Source organism: Tasmannia lanceolata, unplaced genomic scaffold (genome assembly GCF_043159265.1).
Source record: "Tasmannia lanceolata isolate RefF3 unplaced genomic scaffold, GAP_Taslan_0.1 ptg000013l, whole genome shotgun sequence".
Lineage (NCBI taxonomy): Eukaryota > Viridiplantae > Streptophyta > Magnoliopsida > Canellales > Winteraceae > Tasmannia > Tasmannia lanceolata.
Window position 1 is genome coordinate 50,436,856 of NW_027518690.1, and position 11,664 is coordinate 50,448,519.

The window sequence follows — 11,664 nt, forward strand, 5'->3', positions numbered from 1 at the left end:
GCCCTCAAAAGAGCGGGCACTTTCTAATGTGAGGGGAGGACCGGAGTTGAGGTCGAGGGGGCGAAGTGGCCCGTTCCAAGGACATGAGAAGCGAATAGGGTTTTCACCTGACGAGTGATTTGTATAGCAATTCTTGCATTCTTTTTTTCTTTTTTTGAACAGTAGATAATTTTATTAAAAAAACTGACCGAGGAGGTCAAGATAAAAAAAAATTACAATCAAACGCGAATAAAGATAAAGAAGCAGGCCTCCCATAAGCCTTATTGCATTCTTCCAATAAGCCTCATCTTCAAAGAAGCAGGCCTCCCACAACATCAAATAAATGGTAGAGGAAGCAACTGTTCCACAGTATGTTCACTCATCTCATAATATACACATGTACACTACACATTATATATGTACACAAAAGATACCCAACCTAATACAGAGAAAAAAAAACCAACATAAACAACACCACCATATTCTCTGGAACCCACTCTTCACAGCCGTAAGAATTTTCAATAGATCTAGAATAACATTTACCTGACATGAAGCAATCTAGAAGGTTGGAAGCAACCACGCCATGGTCCAGCCCAAGAGCAATCCAGCACCTGCCAGGCTTAACCCAACTGCAAACGTGACTGCATACTTACTAAAGTCGCATTTCGGTTGCCCCCACTTTGTTCTTCTCACCTTATGTCCAGCCTTTCTTAACCACTTAGCCTTCGATGGCATCCAAGGTAAAACAGGAAATAGTGTAGAGATCTTATGGTCATTGTTCTTGAGCTGGAGGCACAGGTTCTCCAGCTGTAAGAGTTGTAGCCATTGCTTATATGCAAAGAGCTGAGATGCTTGTCTTAAGAAGAGTTTGACGATATGTTCCTTCTCGGTGTAGGCCTGTTGGGCTGCCTTTTCAGCTTCCCTTGCACGGGTCTGCGAATGGCGAAGTGCTTCCAACAGCTGTGCCTTGCTTGGATCATTCTCAGAGACCGTGCTGCTTGCTGTTGGATTCTTGATGGAAGTACTGTAACTGTTGGTGCTGCTGAATAATGCCACAATATTAAATTTAAGCTATATCCAAACAGAAGTAGATAGAATGAACAGTCATTTCAGATTGAAATACTGAAACGGATTTTGAGCACATACAAGTAAATTAAAACTTGATGCCCAAATACCCAAAGAACCCATATGCAAGAATTACCAGAGGAAAAAGCTGAAGCACAAAACACTTACTGTTTTTTTTTTTAAATATCTAGGATGTATGATTATCTCAAGATTCCACAGAATGACTGAATTCGCAGGTCGTTTTGGTGATTTATTCAACTAACCTTGTGAAACTACCAATTACTCCAAAAGCTTAAGCTGATGGAGATGGCGTTATTTAATCTTTTATATTTTAACACTCCCCCTCACGTGCGGCCCCTCTTTCTAGGGTTGGCCTACACGTGGCAGATGTGGCCCCTCTTTTTGGGTTTGGCCATTGCATGTTGATTTTTGCTATCAAGGAGGTTTGAACTCAGGACCTTTGGCTCCGATACCATGTGAAACTACCAATTACTCCAAAAGCTCAAGCTGATGGAGATGGCGTTATTTAATCTTTTATACTTAACAAACCCGGATCCAGATTACTAGTACTATGTGTTGTGATTGTGACCAGGAACTAAGGGCAAGCAACTGTGAATGGGCTAACATAAAAAGATATCAACATTAGGGTGCATGCATATTTTCATGCCTAACGACCGACCATTAGAGAATAAGGTCATTGTAGGACATAATGAAATACAATCTAAATTAATACCTGCAGAGTTTCTCAGAATCATACAGAAAATGGCCTCCACCGGAAGGCCAACATTTTCCATCCGTGCTTCCAGAAGCAGGACTAAGCCGCGCATAGTCAACTGGGTTGCTTTGGCCAGTGTGTATCTTCTGGTCTAATGATGAAGAGAATATGTCATCATATGGTAAACTCTCAAGACAAGAAAACGGACCTCTCCTAACATGCATGCTTTGGGGTCGTGGAAGATCACAGTTCTCAATATGCTCTAGTGACTTCTGTGCAACCAAGGAAGCCAGCTCATCTTTATCAGCAATGCGCCACCAGGGTTCCATCTTGTCACCTCCCATCCAAGGGGTTTCCAAGTCAAAACAACCCTTTTCAGGTTGGTTTGAAATTAACCGATCAACGGGCTCCCAATCCATTAACCCCTCTTCCTGGTACCAGAATTCAGCCATTTCAGCCTTAGGCTTAAGTGGCTGCTGCATATTACTGTTAACAGCCTTCAACTCTTGCATTCTTGCTTCAGCATCATGCTTCACACAAGTGGCCGACACCCTCCATTGTGAATCTAGAGAGGAGCAAGAATTCTCTTTAGTTGGCAGTGGCTCCCCAAGTTTAGCAGTAGAGACTACATCCCCTTCTCTCATGCCTTCGAGCTCAGTCTCTAAAGCATTTAGTTGGTCACAAGTGAAGTCTTTCTGGTGTGTAAAATTGGATTGTAGCTGGAGCCACCATTTTGTGTCAGGTGGTAGACTGGAATTTGCAGGATTCCAGTTAAGAGGCATGAAACTAGCAGCAGGATGACCTGGCCTATCTGCTGAATCACCATTGCTGGCTTCAGATTGCACTTTCCACGACGATGATGATGGGGAATATGGTAATTTTGGAGCTCTTTTGGCATCTTCTTGAACAACGCAACGGTTTACAGTACGGTGCCAAGCAGCCCTTGCTTCTGCCGCCGCCATCACTTTCTCATTCTATGGTACATTTTATTGCTGTACAGGAAACACTAGTCAGGCATCTGGGTAGAAAGTAAAAACTGTTGAGCCCCATCCCTTCTAAATGTGTATATACACATTTGAATGTGAAAGAAATTACCCGAAAGTCAATTGTGAATCCTTACAAAACGGACCAACTTTTAACTAGATCTTTAAAAGTAAAACAGGGCTCTTTACTAAGTAATATGCATCAGGTAATTAAATTGCTTCGAGGAGCTGCAGAATTAAGTATTCCCATATTAAAATATAGATGCAATGCAAAGAACTCATAAAAAAGTTCCCAGAAATTTGCATTAATCAACCTCACATACTAAAAACAAATCCTACATTCGAACACTAGTATGCATTAAGACAAACAGGGGTGGCAAGTTACGTAATTGCAATGGAATTTAGATAAATCCAATTTCTGTGTGCATTAAGTGGTCCGAAAAAAGTACAATAGATAAGAACAAGTACCAGATTATCATTCAAAAAAAAAAAAAAAAAAACGATTTAATTTTCTAGGCAAGGTGGGCCTGTGGGCCAAAATTATGGATATGATGAATTTACCCCTTGTAGTATAAACAAGTAGTCATAAAATACTCAAAGAGGGGCTGCCCAAAGAAAGAGAAAGGAAGGGGGGACAAATATATCATTTTCCTTTTTTATCCCTTCACTTCCCTAGGACACACCCTTGTGCAGCAAAGTGTAATTAAATACACTACAAGTCTGAGCAAGAACAGGTGGAACTAAGACAGGCTGAAAACCAAAATAGCAGATTTTCATCAGACTGTCACTCAGCCCTATTTCAACAATCTTGAGTTCCAAATTTAGGCAGTGAAAAAATATGATGGGATAAACAGTCCAGATTATGAGCATTTCATTCACGATATCTCTAAAAAGAAATGCTATTAAAACAGTCTTAATCGAGCTATGTGGGACATGAAACAAGCCAGCTTGCTAAGATGAGCTGGAGATGGAAGTTAAGCTCATAATGGCAAACAAATTTCTCAAAGATGATGTCAGGAACATCTTTAGTTCCATTTTTGAGAAAGATAACGATTATGATTAATTAAATAGGATTACAAGTGAACGTCAGGGGGGTAATGAAGACCACTCATAAAAGAGAGCGGACATGAAGCCCCCCCGATTTGGCTAGAAAATCAGGCATATCACTGGTGCTTCTAGGAATAAGCAAAATAGATATAGCTCTGGTCAAACTCAGGTCTCTAATCTCATCAACGAACTTGGCTACTCTCCATGGGCTGTCGCTAGTCACTTTTGGCCACCGTAATGAATTGTACGAAGACCACTCATAAAAGAGAGCGCACATGAAGCCCCCGATTTGGCTAGACAATCGGGCATATCAATGGTGCTTCTAGGAATAAGCAAAATAGATATAGCTCTGGTCAAACTCAGGTCTCTAATCTCACCAACGAACTTGGCTACTCTCCACGGGCTGTCGCTAGTCCCTTTTGGCCACCGTAATGAATTGTACGAGTCACTATCCACTTCTAGGTCCTCCTCCATTTGACTAAAGAAAATACACAAACCACAATTCAGAGCACTTACCTCGGCTTCAACAGAATCAGTATAACCAATTGAGCCCACAAAAGAGTAGATGATGCCGATCTCCGAATTTCTGAAAACGCCTCCAATCCCTCCCATCCTGGGTTGCCAAGGGAGCAACCGTCGACATTGAGTTTAATAACATGCCTAGGAGGGGATTTCCAGATAGCTACCAGTTTTGTTTTGAGGATGCTTCCAATCAAAATTGAATCCCGATTCCTAATGATGCTGTCCACTGAATAACCCACGAAGAAATGGTGTTGATGAGCCCAAGAAGCCACTGTAAATCTAACTTTCCAGTCCAACCATCTTAAGGTAGATCCTTTATCCACAAATAGTCAACATTTCCTCTATCTAATGATACATAAAACTACAAAATGTGGGGGTTGCCGGATTATCAGACCCAAGGAGTCCAAACGAGTCTCTCAACTCCAAATCAGATCATGAATCATATTGGGAAAAACCCAACTGACCCCATGCCATCTGACCACCTAATTCCAAGTAAAGGAGGTCACTTTGCAATGAATGAAGGTATGAATGATGGATTCTTCATCCACTGTGCAAAGGTTGCATCTATTCGCCAATTGAAAATGTCGATCTTTTAGACTGCCCTGAGTGTTAATCTTCCTGAGAGTTGTCGTCAAGCATGAAATTGAACTCTAGGGGTGTGGGTGGGTGGACTAAGGGTCACCAAATTTCTGCCAAGGAAAAGTAGCCCTGGGGAGGTGAAAGAATCTGAAAAATGATCTGACCAAAAAGACGCCACTATAGTCCGGGGTCCATACCCACTGATCAAGTCGATCCCTTGGGATGTAATAATCCTCCAATCTGCAAAGAAGGTTGGTATAGCTAACAAATTCAGGGTTGGACAGGTTCATATACAACTCTACCCCCCAAACACCCTTCCACCCACGCTTTGGAAACACTATCAGACCCACACTTTTATTCTTGGCTATCCTAAAGTGGCTCAGCAAATTGTGGGATAACGGAAAATTGCCTAACCATCTATCTCTCCATAAGACTGTTCTTTTTACATCCCCTACACTAAATCTAATCCCTTGGGTAAAACTTTTATAAAGGGCAAAAATGAATTTCCAGTTTTCCACACCCCCAAGCCTTGACTTCTACCTAAACTCCCTACTTCACACCCATCCGTTGCTACTCCATACTTGCATTTGATAACTTATCTCAAAAGGGCATCCTTTTTGTCTTCCAAAACATCGAAGCTATTTCCCCAAAAGGGAATTGTTTCTTCTAACCAGGTTTTCTAATCCCAAACCCCCTTCTATCTTTGACAATTCCAATTTACCATGTGCCTCAGCTTCTTACCTTCCTCCATGCCTTTCCATATCCAGAAAATCAATTACACATGGCAAAATCGGACTATTGACAGTTTCTTAAAACCCATATGAGATATGGAAGGGCAGGAAATCTTTACTCGGTCACACTCACATGTGGACAGGATTCGTGCAACCTATGTTAATAAATTGCACACTAAGAAATTGGAGACAAGGATTGAGAAGTACATATTCATTCAATACATAAGGAAACAAAGGGGTCTTGGTTTTATATCCTAAGCAAGCAAAATTGTTTTGTTAGAGAAGTTTCACATTGATTCCAGCCTGATTTCTTGGAATTAATTCTCTGAAACTACAGGTTGTACTTGGTAAAGTGTCTTGTTTCTTCTAACTAGATTTCCTCATCACAAACCCCCTTCTTTCTTTGACAAGCATATTTGATTCCAATTTACTAATTCTTACCTTCCTCCTTGCCTTCCCATAGAAAATCCCTTTGTAGTTTCTCAAATCTCTTTGCAACTGATGTCAGAATCTTAAATAAAGACATGAAATAGACTGGAAGATTGGCTAGGACTACCTTATAAGAGTGGAGTCTGCCCCTGAGGATAGAAATGAATTTTTTCGAACTGGCCAGCTTTTTCCCCATTCTCTCGAGGATCAGATTCCATAAGGTTGAGGGAATGCTCATTCATAGCGACAAGCCTAGATGTGCCTCCAATATATTGCAACACAATTATGGATGTAGAAGGCCTGGGTGTGCCTCCGATATATTGCAACACAATGATGGATGTAGAAGGCCATGCCCCTAAAGTTCACAGTGGTCATGGCTTTCCTGAAATAGTTATCAGACGCACCTTAGAATCTCTTCACCATGTTCTCACACAAACCAGATCTGGCATATGTTCTTAGTAGACAACTGCATTTATCCGAGCAAAAGTCATTTGTGAAAAGCATGACTATACACACGAAGTAAACATCTTAAAGGCATTTTTGACAAATTTATAAATCAACACGTATTGGTCATCTTGACAAGAGCATTAAACTTTCTGATACTTTCTATTATGCTGCTCCCAATCAATCATTGTTAGCTGCATGATGAGGAATCCACTGCATTTCTATGCAACTGATTAACCTTCACTTTGAGCTTTTTGTTCTCCTTTTCCTTTTCTGAACATGCATTTCGAGTGTATTGGTCACTAGATGTCCTCTTCCATCTCCATATGGTCTTCAGAAAATTCTACAGTTCGCATAATCTTCCAGCCATCCAAGTATATATATTGGATTCTTTAAGTTCCTCTTGGTCAAGAGTTCCTCCTTTCTCGAAACCAAACGACATTTAATCCAACAAGTATACCAAGCTCTTTTCAATAGATGAGCAATCCACCTATGTTAACTGCACCATTCAGTTAATATTTCTTCTTTTGGTCAGCATATGAAATTACTTCGTCCCTCAAACCTCTCTATTGTTCTATATATTCTGAGTCTCTCACTTTGCTATTGAGGTAGTTGAATAAAACCATACCATCTATTATTCATGTACAGATACTCTGTTTAAAAACTTCAGAACAAGAAGTAAAACATAGTTACCTTACAAGAACCCTATACTAGGATTAATTTCCTTTTCTTTATCATATATAACAAGCAATATCAGTCCCCTGCAAAATGAAAGAAAAATCCTTGCCAACAGAGAGAACAAGAAGGCCGATAGCACACTCAGGAAACTGATCTTACCTACCCAGCTCCATGATCACAACCATGTCACTTCACTAGCTCATACAGCCCTAAATTGTAGTGCCGACATAGGTCAGTAAAATCAATTTCTCATATATTGGTCATTCAAATCAAATTCTTATTGTTCTGTTTTCTTGTAATTTTGGTTGAGGTCCACCTCGGCCCTCTTCCTTTTTTTACTGAATTCATCCTGCCATTTCAAAAAAAAAATCTTATATATAGACATAAAAACCTTCAATGGAATTCTATGAGAATAATCCTTGTATGAAAAACGAAATGGAAATAGCTCAATAAAATTGGCATCCCATGAGGAATCTCTAACCAGTCTAGAGTCTATACCAAAATAACCTCACTGTCAGCTCTACACATTATCTCCTCCAACCTATGATGCCCAGATACACATAGATATGAAGACGAAAAGCAGGGTGCTACTTGGCACTTGACAAAATCCAAAAACTAGATAGGGATACATGCATTTCATACCATGACATGTGACACTAAAAAAATATAAGAAAACCAAACACGAGTTTCATTTAGAAACAAAATTAATAATATATTGATTATAGCATCTACAAGACTCACATGCTATAAATTAAATTGCAAAAAATGCAAACACTAACAAACAAAAAGGAGGATAATTACTTTGATAAGTTTGCATTTAATAGTTAATTCAACAAAGATTGGTACCCATGCAATATCTAATATATCAGTATGTATTGTGTCAGAAAAGGTACCTTGAACCTTAAAGGTATCTAGGTGGCATAGATTAATAGCTTGTGAGATAAAAAAACGGACCCATTCCAACATACAGAACACGAACCACTAATTTAAACTGATACTGCAACTCTACGAAAAACAAAATTCAATTCAGAGTAACCAAAAAAGCAGGGTGAAGCCTTAGCATTAAGGGTAGGACATATCATTGGCAAAATTGAAGTCAGAAATTCAACATCAACCTACAAACACATAACAAATTCAATCATTTCCACAGAGACATAAAAAAAAAACACACAAATCAAGTACCCAATAATCATAGAAACAACCAAAATTCATATAGGAAATTCCATCTTTCAGTTTGGAAACTCCCCTTATCATCAGAAAAATATGAAATCTAACTCAAGTGCCCCCCATATTCACCAAATAACCCATACACAATTCTAGTACATCATAATAACAGAATATATCAGAACTACCATATCTATAAAAAAAAAAATTAAAAATAAAAAATCGACACAGGGATCCTAAAACCCAAGAGAAAAAAGTAAAAAAACTAGTCACAAAATTCACCACACCAACAAAAAAAAACAAATCCGGTTCAACAATTCCACCAATAACCACTCAAACATAACTAAATCGGATACAAAAATTTACCTTGAAGAGCAAATTAGGGCAAAAACAACTAAAAAAAACTCCCCAAATCACACAATCTCCACATACAGTAACGATAAAAGAAGGCCATGCAACCCACACATTCAACAGAAAATAGAACTACTACTGAGGCAAAAAAAAATAAAAATAAAATCCGTATCTTTTTCAAACACAGAAAATAAATGAGAAAATAACATAAAAATAAAGAAAGCAAACGACAATACTTAACGGATTTGAACAAGGTAAAGCGTGGAATTACAGAAAATGCAAAATTTTGAGAGCTCTGGAGGAAAAGTACCTGCTAAAGAGGGCTCTGAAAAAATGACAGAAATTCGTAGAAATTCAATTGTCATAAGATTTAACGGATCTAAGCGGTGGCTGGATTTCCTCTGCGAATTTATCTCTTTGATATCTAAAGACGAATCCAAGACGGAGAGACTCAAGCAAACAGATGTCCACATCTTCAACATTTATTTTCGGAAAATACAACTATAACCCTGACTTTTAAAAGTCCCACCAACTACATCCATGAGCTTTCAATTTGTATAAGGTAGACCCCTAGTTTACGGTTCGTCCTCAGGGTTAGGGTGATCCTATGAAGCTGATTTTTTGCCACACCCTATTTATGTTGGCGCCCATCAAATGAACGCTTTTGTTTTTGGTAATGTTTGGATTTGGGTATGGCGTTTGGAGGGGGGTATGGATCTTCATTACATTGATGGTATTTCAAAAGAGGGGGTCTGTGTCGTACAAATTGAAACATCAGGGTTATAGTTGGTAACTTTTAAAAGTCAGAGTTAGAGTTGAAAATGTCAAAAAGTTGACGGGGTGTAAATGTATTTTTCCCTTTTACTTTCTATGTCTGTAGAAATCTATGGATTGATTAGAAGATCCTTTCAATTGGCTAGAATCCATTACTAAAATAGATCTTGTGGATTCATATTGAATATTTGACGATACAGTCTGTACCAACTTCCCAAACTACCATTGGAAAAAAAATCTCCACCTACCCTTCAGAAAAACAGAAACCTTTCTTTTTCAGACTTCCTGTTTAACAGTGTGTGATCGGCTCTCTGCTTATTTTGTCTATTATCTCACTAACCAAGATATCTGAAAATTGGCATATCTTTTAATGTAATAAATACAATGAATCTCGGTGTATCCTATCTTCATCATCTGAATAATCCACATGCTCATCATCTATATAGGGCCACTGCCACTGCCATTGTAGCCCAAAAAATCACAATTATTGGATGTTACAAACTATTTTAACAACAGCCCCTCGGTTCAGATTTTACAGAATTGGAAACTTGGATTGATCTAAACAACATTTCAGTGTATCGTATAGAAATTATCTTGTTTGTACATCATCATATACCAAAATTCGATGTATAAACTATCTCGATCATCCAATCCGGGCAAATGTTAATTGATTCTAAAGGCCCAATTACATGGGCCTCTTCTCGTATCTGATTAAAGCCGAGAACATAATTGGGTTATCCGTTCTCCAACTAGGCCTATCACTAGACCCAATTCGGATAGGATCGGATCCTCCTATGTCTGGGTCATGAATCGTTTGGATCTTAGTCGGCTAGAACCTAATTGGAGAACTCCTTTGATTCCTATTTGGGTCACGATTGATACGATATAGTCTATCAGATGACGACAATAATAGTCAAGACCAATTTTTTATTTATTTTTGGTAGGTAAGCTGAGTATTGAACCTACAACCTCCAGGTTGAAGAACAAAACATTGACTGTTGAGGTAGAGGCTCAATTCCTTTTTTTATGAGGAAGAAATGAGAGAATTGATGTGGGACTAAACTTAAAAACGACTTAGCAGCATTTTATAAAGTCTGGCTATTGTATTTTAAGCTAGTGTATAGATAGCTTATCTACACTTGTGTGTAGAAACCTTTTTCTCTTGTAGAAAACTCCTATAATATACACCAAACCTAACTTCCTCCCGTGTTATTGGTCGCAATGGCAAATGACCAAAACATCCTACCATTCTCTCTACCCTTACCTCTATCAGTGAAATGACAAAAATGACCTACCATTCTCCCTACCCTTACCTCTATCGATGAAGTATCTCTCTCCCTCTCTCAACCAAGGTTTTAAATTTTGGTTTCGGAGTGCGTTTTGCTCCTCATTAAAATTTCAGCGAAATCTGACGAAATCTTTCTACAACTAATTTCTAGGGTATAGAATTTCGGTAATTTCAACTGAAATTTCAGGATAATATTAAATAGTCATCAAGAATTGAGATTATTTGGTGAAATGTCGATCGAAATAAAGTACCGTTTCGAGTATAATCCATTCCGATTTCAGTCTCAACCGAAACCAAACCAAAAATTTTGGATTTCACCTTGCTCTTGACCCCAGTAAAATGATGAAATTGCAGGGTAGTTTGGTCATTTAAGCAAAAACCAGGGGCGAGAAAGAGGAAACCGACAACGGAATACTCGCGGAATATTTTCTAAGCAAGTTTGACAGGTAAAAAAACGATGGGCGGGAATGAAAAACGAGGAGACATGGGCTGCGTGTGGGGTCCCACCTGTCACGTGTTGAGAGCTGGAAAAGCCGTAAAAAAGGGCCAGAAAAACGGTTACGGTAGTGGAACTCCTTTCACCCGCGTAAAGAAACGAATAGAGGGGCGTCTTTTCAAAGTTCAAACCACTTCTATTTAAAAGATTAATGTGAGAAAGAGAGTGCAATGGATTGTACATGCAGCTGTTTTGGTTCTCCATTCTCTTTATTGCTTCTTCTCCTCAAGCCCTCCTTTTTGTTTTTTGTAGATATCGAGAATCGATTTTGAGAGCAAAACCCGATTCTTGGCAAAGTTGAGCGTTTGGTTTGATGGGTAAAATCGATTCAAATCATTTCTACATCTCATCTATATATATGTGTGAATCAGGCATTGGAATTGGCACCATATTCCCCTTACCTGATTCTGGTTTTAAAA

General features: G+C 38.8%; 1 protein-coding gene across 4 annotated transcripts; it reads right to left on the minus strand.

Annotated features, from left to right (window-relative positions):
* Window positions 1-235: 235 nt before the first annotated feature.
* On the minus strand, window positions 236-9,344 carry LOC143890502 (uncharacterized). 4 transcript variants are annotated; one of them, XM_077395210.1, is made up of 4 exons: window positions 8,998-9,342; window positions 7,332-7,521; window positions 1,778-2,751; window positions 236-1,021 (listed from the first exon to the last, which is right to left on the minus strand). In XM_077395210.1, exons 3-4 carry the CDS (start codon window positions 2,719-2,721, stop codon window positions 538-540), a joined length of 1,428 nt encoding a protein of 475 aa, XP_077251325.1. In that variant the 5' UTR covers window positions 2,722-2,751; window positions 7,332-7,521; window positions 8,998-9,342; the 3' UTR covers window positions 236-537. The 4 variants fall into 4 exon arrangements, with proteins under 4 accessions (XP_077251325.1, XP_077251328.1, XP_077251324.1 ...); XM_077395213.1 differs by lacking the exon at window positions 7,332-7,521 and having other exon boundaries at window positions 236-1,018; window positions 8,998-9,344; XM_077395209.1 differs by lacking the exon at window positions 7,332-7,521 and having other exon boundaries at window positions 8,998-9,328.
* Between the last annotated feature and the right edge of the window lie 2,320 nt (window positions 9,345-11,664).

Bases quoted from the DNA above. Each gene is read 5' to 3' on its own strand.
- LOC143890502 (XM_077395210.1), bottom strand. From the start codon at position 2,721: ATGGCGGCGGCAGAAGCAAGGGCTGCTTGGCACCGTACTGTAAACCGT. The intron at 1,022-1,777 runs GTATTAATTTAG...GGCATTATTCAG, and splicing joins GATTCTGAGAAACTCTGCAG to CAGCACCAACAGTTACAGTA.